Source organism: Bos mutus, chromosome 17, assembly GCF_027580195.1.
Source record: "Bos mutus isolate GX-2022 chromosome 17, NWIPB_WYAK_1.1, whole genome shotgun sequence".
In the NCBI taxonomy this organism is placed as follows: domain Eukaryota; kingdom Metazoa; phylum Chordata; class Mammalia; order Artiodactyla; family Bovidae; genus Bos; species Bos mutus.
In genome coordinates this window covers 8,855,991-8,878,340 of record NC_091633.1, presented here as the reverse complement: position 1 = coordinate 8,878,340, position 22,350 = coordinate 8,855,991, and the positions used below count along the sequence as shown (strand labels likewise).

General features: G+C 44.1%; 1 protein-coding gene across 1 annotated transcript in view; it reads right to left on the bottom strand.

The window, feature by feature from the left end:
* Positions 1 to 22,350, bottom strand: part of MYO1H (myosin IH) — a 42,025-nt gene that overhangs the window by 15,289 nt on the left and 4,386 nt on the right. The window contains exons 5-19 of the mRNA XM_005891516.2: positions 20,463 to 20,543; positions 18,029 to 18,208; positions 16,890 to 16,988; positions 15,844 to 15,957; positions 15,448 to 15,519; positions 14,310 to 14,429; positions 13,245 to 13,312; positions 12,794 to 12,899; positions 12,424 to 12,504; positions 11,095 to 11,186; positions 6,907 to 7,001; positions 2,940 to 2,986; positions 2,441 to 2,521; positions 1,587 to 1,692; positions 90 to 207 (exon numbers count right to left, since the gene is read on the bottom strand). Coding sequence (XP_005891578.2) covers positions 90 to 207; positions 1,587 to 1,692; positions 2,441 to 2,521; positions 2,940 to 2,986; positions 6,907 to 7,001; positions 11,095 to 11,186; positions 12,424 to 12,504; positions 12,794 to 12,899; positions 13,245 to 13,312; positions 14,310 to 14,429; positions 15,448 to 15,519; positions 15,844 to 15,957; positions 16,890 to 16,988; positions 18,029 to 18,208; positions 20,463 to 20,543 — 1,460 coding nt within the window. The remainder of the gene's footprint in view (positions 1 to 89; positions 208 to 1,586; positions 1,693 to 2,440; positions 2,522 to 2,939; positions 2,987 to 6,906; positions 7,002 to 11,094; positions 11,187 to 12,423; positions 12,505 to 12,793; positions 12,900 to 13,244; positions 13,313 to 14,309; positions 14,430 to 15,447; positions 15,520 to 15,843; positions 15,958 to 16,889; positions 16,989 to 18,028; positions 18,209 to 20,462; positions 20,544 to 22,350) is intronic.

Genomic DNA, 22,350 nt, shown 5'->3' with positions numbered 1-22,350 from the left:
GGTAAGAAGCAAATGAGTTCCCTGGGGGGATGACCTTTTATTCATCGTCGCTCACTTCATCGGCTTAAGATCCACAAAACAAACTTTACCTTTGCAAGAAATGCTCATACTTCCGTCGGTAGGCGAAGCCGGCCCGTCTCACCCGCAGGTGCTCCATCAGCCCCAGGTACTTGACCTGATGCCTGATAAGGAAGTCGTCAAACTTGCCTTTGGAAACACAGAAGGAAGAGTGACGGTAAAGGACCCCATGGGCGTGCTTCATCTAAGACCAGACCAGAGGCTACACGCTAACGATCTCTGGACTAGGTCTGCTGCTGCTGCTGCTGCTAAGTCGCTTCAGTCGTGTCCGACTCTGTGCGACCCCACAGACGGCAGCTCACCAGGTTCCCCCTTCCCTGGGATTCTCCAGCTAAGAACACCGGCGTGGGTTGCCATTAGCCACAGATATGTCCTGTTAGGTTCTAAGTGTGTTTCTTTTAGTGGGGGATGGGGGTGGGGTTTAACAGGAAAATCTGAACTTCTGGTTTCTCTTGAAAAACCACGATGGGACTTCCCTGGTGATCCAGGGGTTAGGATGTCACCTTCCAGGGCAGAGGGTGCAGATTCCATCCCTGGTCAGGGTCTTAAGATCCCACATGCCTTGTGGCCAAAAGAGCCAATACAGAAACAAACCATTTTGTAACAAATCCAATGAAGACTTAAAAAAAAAAAATGGCCCATATCCAAAAAAAAAAAAAAATCTTAAGAAAAGCCATAAGATCTGGTCATTCTGGACCTAGACTCTCATATGGCAATAAGTGCCCTGTAGACAGGGTGTGCCTCCTGCAATTTGCCGCAGTCCCCTCCAGTCCCTACTGCCTCACAGCCAGCCTGCTTCCCTCATTTGCTCTTCCAGCCTGGCTGCTGTAAGCCTTTGACTGCATGACCTTATTGTGAAAGCATGGCACAGGTTCAGCAAATACCTGAGGCCTAGACCATCTCGAAAACTGTGCACTGGCTGGAAAGAAGCAGGTGGCTTCCCCTCACCGCTGAGCTCTGCCAGGCTCAGCTGCGTTGGCCTTAAACTGGCCAGGCTCTGAGCCATGTTCACACGGGCCCACAAGTCACCTTCCTCCCTATTCATTCACCTTCTATTTCTTTATGTTTTTTTAAAGTATTCTTTTTTAAAAATGTTATTTTTGGCTGTGCAAGGTCTTCATTGCCGGGCGGGCTTTTTCTTTAATTGTAGCTAGTTGCGGTGCGCAGGCTTCGCGCCGCAGTGTCCTCTCTCGTTGCGGAGGACAGGCTCCAGGGCTCAGAGCTCCCCGGCTCCAGAGCGCAGGCTCAGTGGACGTGCTGCGCGGGCTTAGTTGCTCTGCAACATGTGGGATGTTCCCGGATCCGGGACCAAACCTGTGTCTCCTGCATCGGCAGGCAGAGTCTTTACCACTGAGCCACCAGGGAAGCCCCGTTTACCTTCTCTTATTAAATACTGATGACAAGCAGCAAGCCTGTGCTGGTTTTTAGCATTTTACCCCGCTACCATCTTGGTTTTCCTCCCGGCCTCCCTTCCCTTAGCTCGGGGTTCCAAACGATTCTCAACTCACTGGGTTCTTTGCTCTCGTTGGGCTTGATGCAACGGATGTACGAAGGTTCCTTGGAGATGAGAATTTCCAGAAGGCTGCTCAGACTGTTTTTAAACTGAGTCCCCACCTGCAGGGAGACAGAATGAGCTGACCACACAGCATTGCTCCCTATTTATACAGAGAAGACTGGCTCAAGGTGGTGACTGATCTTTCAGACCCAAACTCTTAACAGACCAGTTCTAGTGGGCTGGCCAAAAAGTTCATTCAGGCATGGTACTGCCAAACCAGAATGAACTTTCTTGGCCAACCCAATACTTACTACCTGTCACGAGCCGTTTTGCCAATGAAGAGAAGGGTTTGGATGTCCTGGCCTGAGAAGTCCGAACTCCGTTTGGTGCAGCGGAGTCTGGGCAAGCATTATCCCAGGATGGTTTTATCACCCAGTGAATATGAAGCGAGCACCTTGCAGGAGCCAGCATTACCTCTGAGCCAGTCCCCTTGTTACCAAGCTTCCTTTATGAAAGGCTCGCTATAGTAGTTTCTTTCATTGATGGGTAATATCCTCCTATAGACGGTAAACCCCACAAGGAGAGGAAGACCCCTATCTGTTTGGTTGTTCCTGGATTCCCCTGTGCCCAGAACAGCACCTGGCACACAGTAGGTGTTCAATGAACGTCTGCCAATGAGCACACTGGTTGCTAACCTTGGAAAGTATATGTTTAGTAAAACTTGTTAGAGGAGGATATTTCCAGAAAAAGGAGTGGACAGCTTACAAAATACAGTTAAGTGATTGCACGTTGGTGCAAATTGGGTGGTTTCTGCTGCCTTTCCAATTTTGCACAGGCACCCCCCCCACCAACCACACACACACTCACCGTCGGCGCCCTTCTCCGGTTCTCTAACTCGGCTACCAGGAAGCATTCCTTCAGGATTCTGTTTTTGGACCTGCACAGCACCTGTAGGCAGAGAGAGATGAACACCACACTGGCTGCCTCAGAAATCACGAAGGGCTCTTCAGGAAAGTTCACATCAGTGTGTACATGACGGACCAGAGCTGTTTGCCTTGGGAGCACATGAAAAAGAAGATGGAAAGGGGGCTTCCCTGGTGGTCCAGTGGTTAAGACTCAGTACCTCCACTGCAGAGGGCGAGGGTTCGAATCCTGGGTGGGGAGCTAGGATCCCTCATGCCATGTGTGGTACGGCCAAAAAATGAAAACAAAGATGATCTTGAATTGTCTGTTCTGGCCATGATGTACTGGAATTCTAATACAATACATCAAAGAGAGAAATCCAGAAGGCCAAACCTCCCAAATCAGTATTCTGAGTGATATCTCATAACCTTCAAAAATACATAGAGTTAAGTTTCAGACTTACTTCTTTCAGATGTCTGTAGAGGAGATCATTGTTCTTTTCCAAGAATCCTGTAAAACATTGGAAAAAAAAACCTTCTGAATCAATGGCTTTGATTAAAAATATAATTCCATACTGGTTGCAAAGGGAAATCCTAAAAATGATCTCTTAATTAAGAGTTTCACAGACTGGGCAATACTGACATTTGGGGCTGGGTCATTCTTGTTCTTGGGTGGCTGTCCTGGGCTCTGTTAAGATACACAATATAAAATTTACTATTTAAACTATTTGTAAGTGTGTGGTTCAGGAGCATTTCGTGAATTTACATTGTTGCACAACCATCACCACCATCCATCTCTAAAACCCCTTTCCTTTTCCCCTGGTGGAAATTCTGTATGGGTTAAACACTAATTCCCCATTCCTCGCTTCCTGAAACCCTCGATAACCACTGTTCTACTTTTTGTCTTTATGGATTGGACTGCATACCTCACATAAGTGGAACTCTTTCATATTTCTTTTTCTGTCTGGCTTATTTCACTTAGCATCATGTTTTCAAGGTTCATCCACATTGTAGCAGGTGTCAGAATTTCTTGCCTTTTTAAGCCTGAAATATGTCCCATTGTAAGGACAGAGCACATTTCGTGTGTCCATTCATCCATCGATGGACACTTGGGTGCGTCCACCTTTTGGCTACTGTGAATAAAGCTCCTGTGTACACGGGTGTTCAGATACCTGTTCACATTCCTGCTCTCAGTTCTTTTGGATATCTACCCAGAAGTAGTCAAAATAAACTTTTGATGACCTTAGCAAAGCCACTTCTGAAAAACTTATCCTAGGCATATAAGACGGAGAAGGCAATGGCACCCCACTCCAGTACTCTTGCCTGGAAGATCCCATGGATGGAGGAGCCTGGTAGGCTGCAGTCCATGGGGTCTCTAGGAGTCAGACATGACTGAGCGACTTCGATTTCACTTTCATGCATTGGAGAGGGAAATGGCAACCCACTCCAGTATTCTTGCCTGGAGAATCCCAGGGATAGGGGAACCTGGTGGGCTGCTGTCTATGGGGTCACACAGAGTCGGAAAGTGACTTAGCAACAGCAGCAGCAGCAGGCATATAAGGAGCACAGACTGGCTAACTGAAATATACAAAGATGTCAAACACAGCATTGTTTACAAGAGACAAAGCTGGAAACAATCAGAGGCCTTCAGACAGGTGACAGGACACGGCCCCATGGGGCGTGCGTGTAGCTTTTCAGAAGAAACGTGGAGGAATCTGCCACTTTGGAGAGTGAATGCAGGTCTGGAGGTAAAAGGCCTGGGTCTGACCTCCAGCTCTGCCGCTTAATAGCTGAGTGACCGCGGGCAAGTGCCTTAACATCTCTGAGCTCAGTGCCTCATAGATTAAAAGGGGACCAGTAAGGCTGCCCAGCTCCCTGCGTTCCGTGAGGTTTAAACAAGCAACAGAGGTAAAGCATTTGGGGCAGGACCTGGTCCGCAGAAAGTGCTCAGTGGATGTTAGCTGGAGTCCAAATCACCGCCAATATCTATTAAATGAAAAATGCAAAGGAGATAACACAAAATAACAATCCGTATTGTTTAGATGTGTATTTGTGTTCTTTAGATGCGTGGGCATACGTGTCCCCACGTATGTAATTATATGCATAAGATATTTTTATTTTCCAGTTGATTCTTGTGGTTACCTCAGGGAGAGACTAGGAGGTAAAGGGGTTTTTAGTTTTCCTTCTGTACCTTTCTGTATTGTGAGCAATTTCTAGCCTTATATGTGTATTGTTGAGTCACTAAGTCGTGTCCAACTCATTTTGACCCCTTTGCACCCACCAGGCGGCTCTGTTCATGGGATCTCCCAGGCAAAAACACTGGAGTGGATTGCCATTTCCTTCTTTAGGAGATTTTCCTAACCCAGGACTGAACCCTCATCTCCTGCATTGGCAGGTGGATTTTTTTTTTTTTTCCACTGAGCCACCAAGGAAACCCTACATGTCTATTACTTTATTCTTTTTTTTAATTACTTTATTCTTTAAGCAAAAATCAGTAGGTTATCTACTTAAAGAGATTTGTCCTATTTAACATTTTTTTTTTCCCTTCTTGGGCTCCCTTGTGGCTCAGCTGGCAAAGAATCTGCCTGAAATGCAGGAGACCTGGGTTCAATCCTTGGGTTGGGAAGATCCCCTGGAGAAGGGAAAGGCTACCCACTCCAGTATTCTGGCCTGGAGAGTTCCATGGACTGTATAGTCCATGGGATCACAAAGAGTCGCACACGACTGAGTGACTTTCACTTTTATTTTTTATACCTCTACATATTTAAGGGAAAAAAAACCCTAATACATGGTATTTTATTTTTTAAAGCTTTTTGGTGAAATGAATTTATATAGAAGTAAAAATTATCTAGAACCTAAAGCAGAGGTGACAAAAGAAAATGTATGAAAAATGTGTTGCAAAAATGTTCACAGCAGCATTATTCATGAAAGCGAAAAAGTAGAAACCACCCCCATGCACATAACCGATGAAGGGATAAGCAACATGTGCTGTAACCGCGCAGTGGGAGCTTATTTGGCAATTAAAAAATAGTAACAGCAGGGATGAACCATGAAAACATTACTCTAAGTAATAGAGAACAAAGTGGCCTTTATCAAAGTTAAGAACTTCTGGGCTTTGAAGGATGCCATCAAGACAGTGAAAAAGATAACTCACAGATTGGAGAAAATACTTGCAAACTATCTATCTGATAAGGGACTTGTAGCTAGAACATAACGAACCATACGACTCAATACTAGTAACAAAAACAATTTAAAAAGTGGGTAAAGGATCTCAACAAACATTTCTCCAAGGAACAAATGCTCATGGCCAATAAGCACAAGGAAAAATGTTCCACTTCACTAAGCATTAGGAAAATACAAATCCAAACCACCACTTCACACCCACTAGGATGGCTGGAATCAGAAGACAGACAATGCCAAGTGTTGGTGAGGAAATAGGGAAACCGAGACCCTCCACACTGCTGGTGGGAAAGCAAAATGATGTAGCCACTTTGGAAAACCAGTATGGCAGGTACTCAAGAAATTAAGAATAGAGTTACCACAGGACCCAGCAACGCCACACCCAGGTATTTACCCAAGAGAAAGGGTAACATACGGCCACACAAAAACACAGTCATGTGGACAGCAGCATCATTCATAACAGCCCCAAAGTGCAAAGACCCCAATGCCCACCTGCTGATGAGTGAACTGACAAGTGCAGCAGAGTCGTACAGGGGAACGCTATTTGGCAATTAGACAGGAAAGAGGATACGGGTGGACCTTGGGAACGTTATTCTGAGGGAAGGAAGCCAGACACAAAACCCCACACACTGTGTAAGTCCATTTTTAGGAAATGTCCAGAATAGGCAAATATCCACAGAAAGTTGACTGGTTTGTTGCCCAGGGCTCTGGAAGACGGGCTAGGGGAAAATGGGGAGTGCCTGCTGCCGTGTATAGGGGTTCTTTTTGGGGTGATGGGGTGATTCTAAAATAGAATTGGTGACAGTTGCACAAGTGCACAGTGAATACACTAAACACTCATCAATTGTACACTTTAAATGAGTGAAACAGGGGCTATGTGAATTCTCTCAAGAAAGTAGTTATATATACAATTACTACATTTTATAATACTTCTTAAAATATTTTTTGATATGGAACATTTTAAAAGTATTGAATTTGTTACAATATTGCTTCTTTTTTTCTCCTATATTGCTTCTGTTTTACATTTTGGTTGTTTGGCTGCGATTCGTGAGGGACCTTAGCGCCCAACCATGCTTGCGTTTAAGGCATGGTTAACCACTGGATCACCAGGGAAGTCCCTAAAATCCTTCTGAAATGCCGTGATTGCGGTGGGGCTAGGGAACATTTGAGATGGATATGCAGCATGTTTAGAGTGGACTCGGGGGCACCTGCGTGGCCGTGACCTATGACCTTTACCCCACAGACACTCACCCCTGGCGCAGTACGTGACCTCTCCCGCGTAGTGGAAGAGCCGAAACTCCATCCAGCCGATCTTCTTTCTGCCCCTCGGACCCGCCAGCTTCCGGCTGTAGCAGAACAGAAGCAGACAGGAGCTGAACCTTCCTACCTCACTGCAGCAAAGTGCAGCAGCGTATAAAGCAGAAGAGCTGTTTAGGACTGTGACGATCAGCTGCACGTCAGCGCTGAAGTCTGTTTCAACTATTTCCTCCGGCCACAGACCAAGGTCTCACTAAAATTAGACCCTTCCTTCTCACGAGCTCTGAGGGATGAAAAACCTACATGAGCCACACAAACACATTTATTTGTACAATGAAATAATGTTCATTTTCCTTGGTGATGACTAAAACCCGATTTTACTACTTTACATTTTTATGACATGGAGAGACTAAATAGTCACGAAACATTGTTTTTCAGATTCGGGTGATTTACAGTTTTTTACAATTGTTCTTGAAAAGCATACACAAGTGTATTGATAGCACTCATCTCTGAAGTGCACAGCTCAATGAATTTTTGCAAACCGAATTCTCCTGCGTAAATAATACCAGATCAAAAGACAGAACATCTCTAGGCCCTGAGAACCCCCCACCTCGAGCCCTCTCCAGGCACAGCCTGACATCTAACAGAATAGGTTGGTTGTACCTGGTTTTGTTCTCTAGGGAAATGGAACCATATAGTGTGCTCTTGTGTGTCTCATTTCTCTTGTTTTTGCGGTTTATTTACATCACTGCATGTATTTAGATTGTTCATTCTCCCGGCCATATATTATCCCAATCTGTAAAGATGTCACAATTTATTTTTCCAATCTTTTTAAAAAAATTTATTCATTTATTCTTGGCTGTGCTGGGTCTTTGTCGCTGCTCAGACCTCTCTCTAGCTGCGGAGAACGGGGACTACTCTCTTGCTGCAGAGCAGGGGCTCCAGGGCTCAGCAGTTGCCGCTCCCAGGCTCTAGAGCACAGGCTCAATAGTTGCGGTGCGTGAGGTTAGTTGCTGCCAGGCATGTGGGATCTTCCCCGACCAGGGATCAAACCTGTGTCTCCTGAATTGGGAGGCAGATTCCTTACCACTGAGCCACCAGGGAAGTCCTATTTTTCCAATCTGGATTCATACATTTATCCAATTCCACTCACTTATCCTTTCAATATTCTATAGGTTTGATAAAGCCTCTGCTCCTGCTGCTGCTAAGTCATTTCAGTCGTGTCTGACTCTGTGTGACCCCATAGACGGCAGCCCACCAGGCTCCCCTTTGCCATGACCAGAAATTACACTATGTGATTTAAATGATCATTTACAATGCTGTATGGTAGGCATATTAATTATCCCAGGGATGGAGGAGCCTGGTGGGCTGCCGTCTATGGTGTCACACAGAGTTGGACACGACTGAAGTGACTTAGCAGCAGCAGCAGCAGCAGAAGGGGAAACTCAAACTCAGGAGTACTTACTGCTTGCCTAAAGTCACGTGTCTATTAAGTGTCTGAGCTGGGACTCAAAACCAGGTCCCTATGACTCCAGAGCACATGCCCTTACATTCTCTCCTCCTTGTCTCAGAGTGCATTCCATTTCTAGTTGACTTTCTGGGACTCTGTAAATGCTCTGTGTCTTCATCTGTGGGGAGCTGATGTGAGTACACACACATATAATGATTCACCAGGTTGCACACTTCAGATCTACACACATCACTGCGTGTGTTTTACACCTGCATTTTTTGACTATTTCATGCATGTGGACATGCCCAAAATGAAATGATGATAAATAAAGATACAAAATCTTAAAAAAATAATTCTACTTGGAATTCACATGAGCTTGACTACTACCAATGAAAGCTGTGCAGCTGGTGTATCATCATGCTATTTCTATGTATGAATTAGTAGCTGGCCTTCCCTGGCAGTCCAGTGGTCAAGACTCTGAGCTCCCAATGCAGAGCATGTGGACTTGATCTCTGGTTGAGGAACTAAGATGCTGCACAGCACAACCAAAACCAAATTCAGTTCAGTTCAGTAGCTCAGTCGTGTCCGACTCTTTGCGACCCCATGAATCACAGCACGCCAGGCCTCCCTGTCCATCACCAACTCCCGGAGTTCACTGAGACTCACGTCCAGTGAGTCAGTGATGCCATCCAGCCATTTCATCCTCTGTCGTCCCCTTTTCCTCTTGCCCCCAATCCCTCCCAGCATCAGAGTCTTCCAATGAGTCAACTCTTCACATGAGGTGGCCAAAGTACTGAAGTTTCAGCTTCAGCATCATTCCCTCCAAAGAAATTCCAGGGCTGATCTCCTTCAGAATGGACTGGTTGGATCTCCTTGCAGTCCAAGGGACTCTCAAGAGTCTTCTCCAACACCACAGTTCAAAAACATCAATTCTTCGGTGCTCAGCTTTCTTCACAGTCCAACTCTCACATCCATACATGACCACAGGAAAAACCATAGCCTTGACTAGATGGACCTTTGTTGGCAAAGTAATGTCTCTGCTTTTGAATATGCTATCTAGGTTGGTCATAACTTTCCTTCCAAGGAGTAAGCATCTTTTAATTTCGTGGCTGCAGTCACCATCTGCAGTGATTTTGGAGCCCCCCAAAATAAAGTCTGACACTGTTTCCACTGTTTCCCCATCTATGTCCCATGAAGTGATGGGACCAGATGCCATGATCTTCATTTTCTGAATGTTGAGCTTTAAGCCAACTTTTTCACTCTCCACTTTCACTTTCATCAAGAGGCGTTTTAGTTCCTCTTCACTTTCTGCCATAAGGGTGGTGTCATCTGCATATCTGAGGTTATTGATATTTCTCCCGGCAATCTTGATTCCAGCTTGTGCTTCTTCCAGCCCAGTGTTTCTCATGATGTACTCTGCATATAAGTTAAATAAGCAGGGTGACAATATACAGCCTTGACGTACTCCTTTTCCTATTTTGAACCAGTCTGTTGTTCCATGTCCAGTTCTAACTGTTGCTTCCTGACCTGCATATAGATTTCTCAAGAGGCAGGTCAGGTGGTCTGCTTTCCCATCTCTTTCAGAATTTTCCACAGTTTATTGTGATCCACACAGTCAAAGGCTTTGGCGTAGTCAATAAAGCAGAAATAGATGTTTTTCTGAAACTCTCTTGCTTTTTCAATGATCCAGTGGATGCTGGCAATTTGATCTCTGGTTCCTCTGCCTTTTCTAAATCCAGCTTGAACATCTGGAAGTTCACAGTTCACGTATTGCTGAAGCCTGGCTTGGAGAATTTTGAGCATTACTTTACTAGCGTGTGAGATGAGTGCAATTGTGCGGTAGTTTGAGCATTCTTTGGCATTGCCTTTCTTTGGGATTGGAATGAAAACTGACCTTTTCCAGTCCTGTGGCCACTGCTGAGTTTTCCAAATTTGCTGACATATTGAGTGCAGCACTTTCACAGCATCATCTTTCAGGACTTGAAATAGCTCAGCTGGAATTTGTAGTAGCTATACTATTGGGGAGCTATACTAAGGGGGCTACCCTTGTGACTTAGCTGGTAAAGAATCTTCCTGCAATGCAGAAGACCTGGGTTTGATCCCTGGGTTGGGAAGATCCCCTGGAGAAGTGAAAGAAAGAATACCCACTCCAGTATTCTGGCCTGGAGAATTCCATGGACTGTATAGTCCATGTGGTTGCAAAGAGTCAGACACGACTGAGCGACTTTCACTTTCACTTTCGTACTACTGGGGAGAACTGTCCACAGACCTAAGAAAATGGATGTACAGTTGACCTTTGAACAACATGGGGCTTAGGGATTCCACACAGTCAACAAATTGTGTGTAACTCATAGTTGGCCTTCTGTATCCATGGATTCAACCAGCAGGGGATGGGGGTCATGTAGTACTATAGCATTTACTATTGAGACAAAAAACCCATGTATAAGTGGATCTGCACAGTTCAAACCAGTATTGTTCAAAGGTTAGCTTTACAGGAGACTTCCCTGATGGTTCAGTGGCTCAGACTCCATGCTTCTAATGGAGGAGATCCAGGCTCAATCCCTGGTCCAGGAACAAGATCCCACAGGCCATAATGAAAGAGTTTGCATGCTGCAACTAAAGACCCTGTATGCCATGACTAAGACCCAGCACAGCCATATACACACACTAGAAGTCAACTCCACAACGCATGACCTTCCCCCATGCAACAGCCTGGCAGATGAGACACCTACGTTTCAAAGTGTGCGTGCTTTCCCACTTTCTCCTCCAACCTCTCCAGGAAACTCAAGTCTGTAGCAGGACCAGGACGAACACATTCTTCATCCTTCAAAACAGAAGCAGAAGTTTCCGGTCACTGCACCACACTCCATCAATTCCAAGTTTAAATGGAATTTCCAGCAGCTATGGCAAAATGCAGTGGATTGAAATATATCATCTTGTGCACAAGTCTGGGTCAACATTACCAGGAGGAGGAAGGGGTAATCATCGTATCAAATCTGATTAAGGAACCATGGAACCAGAGGGACTAGAAACTCCATGAAAAGTCAGCTCTCCCACCTATCTGACGTCTATTTCCAAAGACTTCCCAGGGACACTTCGCAGCTTCCATAACTAGCTGAGACACTCAACTTCGGTGTCTCTTAACCAGTTTTAGCCAGCTGGCCAACAACAAACCCTCTTTAATGAGGAGCAAAGCCTTCAGAAAAAGCAAGTCATAAAACTAGTTAAGTCTAACCTTCCCCAGTTCACAAACTGTTTTTACTTTCTATTTTGGGTCCTCAACAGTGTTAACATTTAAATGACCATCTTAAAAAAAAAAAAAATGAATCAAAAGAATTCCATGGTGGTCCAGCGGCTAGAACTCTGTGCTTCCACTGCAGGGGGAGTGGGTTCAGTCCCTGGTCAGGGAACTAAGATCCTCCATGCCAAGCAGTATGGCCAAAAGACAGAAGCAGAGAACGTCTTCTACACCCACCACTTACAGACCCATAATATGTAACATAACTGAGAAATAAAGCTTAAAAAATAATGAATCAAAATTGACATAGACACGCTACTATATTTAAAACAGATAACCAACAAAGACCTACTGTGTAGTACAGGGAACTCTGCTCAGTATTCTATAATAACCTAAATGGGAAAAGAATTTGAAAAGAATATATATATATATATATATATATATATATATATGTAACTGAATCACTTTCTGTATACCTGAAACTAGTACTGAAGTCTAATATAAAATATTTTTTTAAATGAATCAACCCTGTAGCTTTTATTAAAACAACAACAAGAAAACTGGGTTCAGGTTGGTGAGACAATTCTTACAAAGCAACATTTCTATGCTCTCTGAATCCATCTGTGGCAAACCATAGATGAATTTGAATAAGAGGGGAAAGCTCAGTCTAAAACTTGGAGCAAAAATTCAGCAAAAGAGTTCAACTTGCATCCTTCAATAATACAGTGGATTTCACTCTTAACTCTCTGTAAGCCCAGGGAAAGATCTTCTGAGTATTGAGGATACCATGGAATGAGCCCCAAGTCAACGTTAATTTTCTCACCAGAATGGAAATGATTCCTTTGTGTCTCTCTTCTACCAAATCACAGATGATCTTGTTGTTGAAATATTGAATTGGTTCCCACTAAAATGACAATGAGGAAAGAATTCTCCAGGAAGGATTAAGATTGAGCATCAAATATATTTCTTTTAAATTGATTGTCCAGCTTTTCTTTTCTGATTTTTATCTCTAACATTTCAAAAAGAATACTTGCTGAATATCAACATAATTTCCCAGGAAACAAGCAGAGAAGGAATGAAAAAATAATTCTTAGTACTCATCAGGAAAAACCTCCAATGAAATTATATTTCTCACGGAAATGTCTTTTGCTTGGTTAAGAAATCAAATGAGGAGAAAACATTGAAACATTTACCTCTATACCTTCCATTTCATATTCTGCCTGTTCCGCTTTTAGGGTTCTCTCAATTAACAGTTGCTGGAGTTTCTCATTGCAGTAATTTATACAGAACTGTTCAAAACTGGAGGTGCAAAAGATTTAAGTAACTAAAGCTACGTGAGTAGACCAAGTTTTTCCAAAAAATTATATTTACTTATTTTTAAGGATGCTTTTTCCATACAGAAAACTGAAGTCCTTATTAAACAAATAATTTAATAAACTGATAAGAGTCAAAGTAAAAGACATTTGCATTTTTAATGGCTATTCTGGTTCTAGAAAAGTTTATGAGGCAGGGGCTATGCAAACCTGGAGAATTTCTAGGAACAGGAAAATGAGTTTCAATAACATCAGAAATGCCATAAACCAGACTAAGACCTCAAAGGAAAATGAAGAACCAGTGGATCACAATGAAATCAAACAAACTCACCCATTCTTGTCAAAGACTTCAAACCCATAGATATCCAGCAATCCAATCACAGTTTTCCCAGTAAAGTCCTAGTCAAAGTAACACACACCATTAATCATTGAGGTTATTTACTTTGGCAACTGCCCCTGAATCTGGGATGTGGCTATAAATCTCATCTCTCCAACAAGGCTTTCAGAAGAAACAGGGTGCAGATAATTTTCCCAGCCTGCCTCCTCCTGCCTGCAGCCTCCCTAGGTCCCATCCTGGCTTTCATATTCATCATCAGAGTAGAGAGACTGACCTTCCCCTTCTGATTCACTTCCTTGCTTCAGCCCTCCTCAGCCCCCCAAACCCACATTCAGTCCAAAAAAAGCAGAGCAAGATAGAAAGAGGAAGAGAAGAGGAAGGGAAAGAAAAAGAAAGATGGAGAGAGGAAGGGAGGGAAGGAGGAAGGAAGGAAGCTACTGACATTAGGAAGAAGATGTTCACCCTGGAGAGAAAGCAGATATTTTGGATCATTTTCAACAGAGGGCCAAGTGCTGTCAGGCAAGGATGGCTATTGAAGGAGAATATGACTTTTCTTCTTAAGGGACGCAATGTAGCATTCTGTATGATGCGCTGAGTCAATGTATCCAAATCCATCCTTTGCACATTTCCTCCATGAGTCTCACCATATCCATGCACCCCGTTGCCCTCATATCATTGCCTCAGCTTCCAGCTTTGCGTCAGCTCCCTTTTTAATTTAAATAATTCTGCTTAAAAAGGAAATATGCCTTTAGGGTGAGTTCAAAGGAGCTGTCTTTTTTTTTTCTTATACACATTAAAATATATTACTGTTAAAATGAAAAGGTTCTGTGTACACTTCAAATGCTGTGCATCCCAGACTTGGGGACCCACTGACAAGATCATTTGTCAGTGCATTTTTGTGAGCCTACTGTGTGCTAGAGACTGGAAATGTAGACGTGAAAAGACAGTATCTCTGCCCACCAGGAGCTTACGTTCAATTCTCACAAATTCTTCAAAGGTGTTGGTTATAAAACACGGCCATGTTAAAGAGCACAGGGCACACAATATGCATGAACCAACCTTGTTCACTAAGGAGGAATTGATTTTGTTCACCAGCCAAGTAAATGTTCGCCCATAAACTGCCTTTGCCATTGCGTCTCTAGCATAGGCAGAGAGCTCTAGTGTCAATGGGCATATCACCTGAGAAGAACAACAGGTACATCATTACAGAGGTTAAAATTTTTTTAAAGCCCTCAGAGTTTTCAACCCAGGTTTAAAGATGACTGGGGGAGAGGGGTGGTCTTCCCTGATGATCGAGGGGCTAAGACTGTGCTCCCAAGGCAGGGGACCCAGGTTCGATCCCTGGTCAGGGAACTAAATCCCACATGCTGCAATGAAGACCTGGCACAGCCAAATAAATAAATAAAGATGACTAGAGAAGGATACTTGATGGGGGAGGAACCTCCCGCCTGTGCTGTTCCTTGAGTGCCAGGCACTGTGCTGAGATACAGCCTCAACCAAGACAAAGAGTTTCAGCCTCTGTGGGCTCATATCTGGCAGAGGGCATTCAACAAGTCAGGGCTTCCCGGGTAACACTACTGGTAAAGAACCCGCCTGCCAATGCTGTAGACATAAGGGACGCAGGTTCGACCCCTGGGTGGGGAAGATCCCCTGGAGGAGGGCATGGCAGCCCACTCCAGTATTCTTGCTTGGAGAATCCCATGGACAGAGGAGCCTGGCGGGCTACAGGCCATGGGGTCACAAAGACTGAGTGACTGAGCACAGCACAACATTTAACAACTCACACAGAGAAGCATCACAGTCCTGAAGCTGAAAGTGACAAGCGCTATTCGGAGATACACATGGTGCTTTAGGGCAGGGATGGGATGAGCAGGGGAGGGTCTTTGAGGAAGTGATCCCTGGGAACTGAAGGATGGGAAGGATTTAACTGGGTGAAGGACAGGGAAGGGTGTTGCAGCAGAGGGAACAGTATATGCAAAGACCCCATGGAGGGAAGGCAGGGCGAGCGTGAAGCACCAAGAGCCCGTGATGGTGGAATGTCGGGAGATGGGGGAGGTTAAGGCTGGAGATGCTGACAAGCTGGACCACACAGGACCTGGTGGGCAGGATCCAGGAGTCTGGCCTCCCCTGGGGCCACCATCCTACTGGCAGCAGCAGTGGGGAGGGTGGGCACATTCCCCACTAGAGCCATTTTTACCTCCTCTGTTTTGGCTTCAATCTTTCTGTGGGTGAGAGCTTCCAGAAGGACCCATGGGTCGACCCCTAGGAGCTGAATAAATGGAAAACAAAATGCCATTCAGCAACCCAATTTGACCCCCTAGTAAAAAGTCGGTGGTGTCTCTGGGCTCAGGTTCCCTTTCCCACCTGCTAATCGTGTTCTGGTGCAACACAGAGCATGTCTGGTCTTTCAGCCAACTGGCTTTCACTCGCTCCCTTGCCCACCTCCTAACCAGCGTCAAGTGGGAGAACGAGATGGTAGCCACCTGGGACATTGGCACCCAGCTGTCTTGCTCTCCTCCCCTACCCCTCCATCCCGACAGGGTCTGGGGCCTCTCCTGCCTGCCACCCCCACTCTCCCAAAGTGGACCATCACCTTGGCGATCCATTTGATCTCATGAGTGTCTGGTACAGAGGCACAACCTTGCTGGTTCTCTTCAAAACCAATGTTCCCCAGGTGCAGGACACTGGCAATAATGCCAAAGAGATTCTAGGAACGTGGGAAGTGGTGAGGAGGGCAGGGAGAGAAGACGGCGGCCGCCTGATTGATAAACGTCATCAGAGGTGGTACCCGGGGGAGACCTGCCCACCCCCGCACCCCTAATTCCAGACTGGAGATCACAGATCCTCCCCTAGAAATTGGCCCTGTGGGCTCTTATCCACTTCTGATATTAAGGGAAGAGGGAAGGAACTTCAGTGGGGGGCAGGATGCTCCCTCACTATGTCCAGCATGGAACACCACTATGCCGGTATCTCCCTTTGTCCCTGCCAATAAGCCATCCAGTGTTCAAATGCCATGGCCCCAGATACACACATACACACGTAAATTTTTCTTAAATTGTATTCTGGTCCTCAAAAAGTCAATAGTTTCACAATCCCCCTCACCCCCCAAATAAGACAAAAGATGTAAAAACAAAATGTTTATAAATCCTACAATTTGGTCCAACTTGTTCCAATATAAAAGCATAAATAAATGATGTTCCTAGAATTCTAGGGGATTAAATATTTGAGACTGGGTTTGAGAGGAAGAAGAAACACGACTACCTGCTGACACCCCATACTGGGGAAATATGGGGCTGCTGGATAAAATGCAGAATGCCCAGCTAACGTTTGAATTTCAAATAAGCAATGTCTAATGTCTAATTCTTTTTAGTTAAAAAAATTGTATTGGAGTAAAGATGCTTTACAATGTTGTGTTAGTAAGCAGTGTCTAATTTTTTTAGCATGAAGCTTGTCCCACGCAATGTTGGGACATACTTCTACTACAAACCCAGCCAGTGTTTATCTGAAATTCAATGTACCTAGTTATCCTGTATCTTTATTTGCTCCCTCTGGCAACTCTGTGTCATCACCAATAAACCAGGATGGTTTCCTCAACCCCAAGTCTGACCACAGGGAGCTCCACCCTTGAGGGGCTCATACCTCAAGATCATCTTTAGTAAAATCGATGACAGAAAAGGCATTGGAAACAGTCTTCCAGTCATTCTTGTCGTTAACGGATGACTCTTTGGCACAGCGACCCTGTTGACACAGAATTGGGCCGCTTAACAGCATTTTCATAAGGACAGTTAGGTGTCAAAATTTTTCTCTGCGAGCATTAAAAAGCTAGTTCTATAATGTTCTGAGCTGTGAAAAAACAGGTTTTATTCTACTTGTCTAGCACCTGATGATTTGCCAACTGCAGCTTTTTTCAAATTTGGAATTTTGTTTAAAAAAATCTGCTATATCTTTCTGTGTGTATGTTTTTTAAAGTAGGCTTTCTTGCCATTTTTGCTGAACAAATTGAAGACATTTATGTCATTAGGTATCTACCAAAACATACAGTAAATGACAGTGTTTAAATTCAAGAAAACAATCTTGATACACTTAGTAACCAGCATCAAAAACTTCAAGGCAGGATTAGATAGAAGGAGATCTTCCCTGAAGGAAATAAAAGCTTGTATCTAGAGAAATACAGATGATACAGGAGGTGTGAGAAGACTTTTCCCACTAAGTCTAGAAGTTGTCTTTTAAATAAGTAACAGACTACCAGTGTCACAATTTAAAGGGAAAATCTTCTACATGAGGGTTTTTTTTTTTTTTTTTACTATTATTTTGCTTTTGTAGTACAGATTTTTCCTGATTACCTGAAGATTCATCATTTTAAAAGAGTTCCTTGTTGCACAGCAAAAACAAAGGTGTCATACCATGAAAATATTCACCGGTGAACTGGAATGTTAAATCTGCAACCTCCCAAATATCCCTCCCGCACAACCAGCACCGTGCACTCCCTCCCCTTCAAGGACAGGGCTAGTTTAAGTCAGACCTTAAAGAACACCTAGAGGTTTGGAAACAGTGCGAATATACTGCAAAGCACAGGCACCAAGTTTGCCAAAGTCACAGAAGATCGTGAAATCAATCAAAATAGTATTGGTGAAATGCTTGAGCCATTTCCAAAGGCACTGTGGCATCAGGATCCGGTAACGTGGCCCTGAGAAAGTTACTGAACATCCCACAGAACTAACACCACCCCACCCCTCACCGCCAAAGGGGCACCAGAGACAGGTTATGGTCCTTCTAACCTGTGAGAGGTATTTATACAGCTGGGGGTCTCGCTCCAGTCCCAGGTAAGCAAGGAGCTCTTCTTCTCCACCCTCTAGCAGCTGGTAGAAGATATGGAAATTCCGCTCGCCCTGATTCTGATAGACAACTCGAGACTTTTCTATCAGGTAACTGATGATATGCCCGCCTACGGGAATGCCCTTCAAAAGAGAACAAAAAATCCAGCCAAGACAACAATCAAGGCCACTCTCTTACTGGTGTCTCCTGATGAACTGAAATTGTGAGTCTGAATCAACCTGATCTATCCATCTTCTAAGATTCACGTTTTCTGGGTTCCATTCCTAACCCCCCAAGGTGATGAAGATATTTTCTGTTTTCATTTAGAATCAACTGTTTTACCATCCATGTTTAAGACTATGATACAACGTGATTTAATTTTTGTTTATGGAGTGAAACAGAGGCCAAAGTTCTCTTTATCCATATGGATTTCCAGTTGACCACCATTTAATTGGAAAGACAATTTGATTGATATTGAATCTCAGTGGTGCTTTGGTCATAAGTCTGGTGACATATAGGTAAGGAGAGCTGGGCTGCTTCTAGCCTCTGTTCTGGGTCATCAGCCTCTTAATGTCAATATATTCTTTGCCAATATTAATTATTATTGTCTTAATTATTGTCTTAAATAATATATTCAATGAAGGATCTGTATTCCATGACATATATTGAACACTTGCCAATCAATGAGAAAAAATTACCCAATTAAAAATGAGCAAAAGACTTTAATATACAAGAAGGTCTTTAAGGGACCAATGAGCAAAACTTCATTAAAATTGCTGCTGCTGCTGCTGCTAAGTCGCTTCAGTTGTGTCTGACTCTGTGTGACCCCGTAGGCGGCAGCCTACCAGAGAAACCACTATATGCCACCAGAATGCCTAAGATGTAAAGGACTGACAATACCAAATGTTGGCAAGGGCGTGGAGAAACTGGAACTCAGTGATACCATTGCTGGTAAGAATCCAGCAGTGCAACTTCTGGGACTACACCCGGCATAAATGAGTGTTTACATCATTGTTTTACAATGATGTGTTTATAAACAGTGATAAAAGTCGAGCAATCAAAAAATGAACAACTCCATGCAGCAACACAGTCGAATCTTACAAGACACGCTGATTCAGAGAGGCCAAACATGAAATAGAACAACTATATAATTCCATTTTTTCTGAAGCTCAAGAACCAGCAAAATGAATCTGTGATTATAGATGCCAGACAGTGATAACTTTTGGGAAGCGGGGGGGCAGATATTTGTCAGAGATGGGTAGGAGAAATTTCGAGGTGTTGGAAATGTTAATATCTTGAGATGAGTGGTGGTTACACAAGTAGATTCAAATGGAAAAATTTATTGAGCTGTGGCCATGAGCTGTGTCCTTTTTAGTATGTGTTGGATTCTAAAAAAAACCTTAAAAATATGTATGCTATTAAAATGTTTTCCAAGTCTGTGCATGCATGACCAGAAACCCATGTTCCAGCCTCTGGGAAATCCTTGGTCAGTCTGTCTTCCTCACTATACTAAACGCCTAGCCAGCTACTGTCTAGCCTAAGGTGTCACTTGCAATTACATGTCCCTGAGAGCTCTGCCTACCCCTCCTACTTGCGTGAGCCCCCATTTAAACTCTGTGTACAATACGTTATGTATCTTCTCTGGCTCCTTTCATACTACAGCAGTGGAGCTGAGTAGTTGGGACAGAGGCTGTACGGTCCACAAAGCCCAAGACCCTATCCATGTAAGTCTGCCAACTCATGGCATAAAGTCATGTACGCCTAAGCAATAGGTTGTTTACTCTGGAATCTTTTCAAGCTTTGTAAGAAATGGCATCTCGCTGACATGTAGTACATTCTCATGACCTGTCCAGGTTGCATGCAGCTGGCATTCACATGCTCTCACTGCCATAAAACGTCTCATCGTGTGAGCACCCCACAGTTGGGCCCTTCTCCTGTTGATGGGCATCCAATCCTGGCCAGATATGTTGGTTCTTTCCAGTCCCTTTACTTTCATGAGCAGCGCTGCTGAGGCCATGCTTACCCATCCGTAGGAATATTTCCAGGAGTGGAATGGCCCCACCTTAGATTGTGTGATTTCAGCACCCCAAGATGATACACTGTTTTCCAAATGGGTTTGACCAACGTACACCCCTGCCACCAGCCATGTGTTGGAACTCATGATCCATGTCTTTGCCAACATCTGGTCTCACCAGACTTCTTCATTTTTGCCCATATACTCATATGATCTGTCATCATGGTCTTCATTGGCATTTCCTAAAACTATTGCAAACCCTAAATTTTTCAACTATTTGAGCCAAGAAGAAACCCTTCCTCTCTTAAGATGCCTTGAGTTGACTTTCTGTTGCTCTCAAGTTAAGGGGTCCCCGGGAAGCAGTAATAGGAACGTCAGTGTACCTTAAAGTCGAATTGTATGTCCATGTATTTTCCAAATCTGCTGGAGTTGTCATTCCGGAGTGTTTTGGCATTTCCAAAAGCCTTGGAATACAAAGGGAGGGGACACTGAACCCATCTGTCATTCTCTGACACTGAAGCTCTCCTGTTCATAGAATTCCTGACCCTGAATGACAAGCTCATTGGAGGAGAGAAGGGGGAGCCAGGAATGGAAGCCACTTTATCTGCTAAGAAGAAATCACTATTTACAGAGTATTTGATGCCAAATATTGGGGTTGGACACAGAGAAAAGAAGGGGAAAATATCTTCTCTCTAGAATCCATTCTAGGAATATATTAGAAATGGCCTAAGGAGAAGTTGGGGCTTCCCTAGTGGCTCAGTGGTAAAGAATCTGCCTGCAATGCAGGAGTCACAGGAGATGTAGTTTCGGTCCCTGAGTCTGGAAGATCTTTTGGAGGAGGGAATGGCAACCCACTCCAGTATTCTTGCCTGGAGAATCCCATGGACAGAGGAGACTGGTGGGTCGCAAAGAGTTGGACATGACTGTAGCAACTGTAGTGACTTAACACGAATGCAAGGAGAGTTAGATAGGACCCTAGGCCCTGGCTGTTCTAGAAGGCATCACTGCTGGCCCCCATCAGCAGACATCTTCCTATAGTATAGATGTAAACTGTTCAGCCCAAAGGTCTACTGGGAAAATCCCTTCAACCATAAATGCCTTTTACACAAAAAGCAACAAAAACACAGGAGAAAATAACATATTCAAAATCATCCAACAAGTCAGAGAATTATAGTAGTAAAAATAATAATCAAGATGATTTTAATTAATAAAAATATTAATGAATAATAGAGTATTATTTTAGTGCTTACTAATTCTGCTGTGTGCTCTTTATGCATGGTGGTTTAGTTACTAAGTTGTGTCCGACTCTTGCGACCCCGTGGACTGTAGCCTGCCAGGCTCCTCTGTCCATGGGATTCTCTAGGCAACAATACTGGAGTGGTTGCCATTTCCTTCTCCATTGGATCTTCCCAACCCAGGGATCGAGCCTGGGTCTCCTGCACTGCAGGCAGATTCTTTACCCACTGAGCTACAAATCACATTTTTTTTTCTGCATTCGTCTTGCTTAATTCTCAAAACCTCCTAAGAGGCAGGTACTATGAGTAGGCCCGCTTTCCAGATGGGGAACTGGCTCCAGGATATGAATGATATGAAGAAGCTTGCTGGTACGTGATAACCCTGGGCTTAGTCTCCATGCCTGCTGGACTTCAGGGTCACACCTTTCACCACGATACAGTAAGTCCCCTACATACAAACAAGCTCTGTTCTGAAAGCATGTTTGTAAGCCCAACGAAGTTAGCCTAGGTACCCAACCAACACAATTAACTATATACTAATAGTATAGTAAGTCCCCTATGTACGAACCTTCGAGGTGTGAGCTTTCAAAGATGCAAACACGTGTTTGCTGTCCAGTCTCGTGAGTTAATGCGCGTCTCACCTGCAGCCTGCCCTCCATCTCCTGTTGCTGATGATCCTTCAGCTCTACCATGTCCCACCTCCTCTCCCCCAACCAGTCGGTACCTCTTCCTGCCTGTTTACTTGATGCCAGCCCCTGGATGCCAGCTGCTGTACTACTGTCCTTTTCAAGGTACTGTACTATAAGCCTAAAAATGTTTATTTATTTTTTTATGTATTATTTGTGTGAAAAGCATTATAAGCCTATTACAGCACAGTGCTGTACAGCTGATTGTGTTAGTTGGGTACCTAGGCTAACTTTGTTGGACTTATAAACAAATTGGACTTACGAGCACTCTATCAGAATGCAATTTGTTCGTATATAAGGGACCGATTGTGCTACCTTTGTGATCTGTTCTCTTCTTAACTCCCAGACCT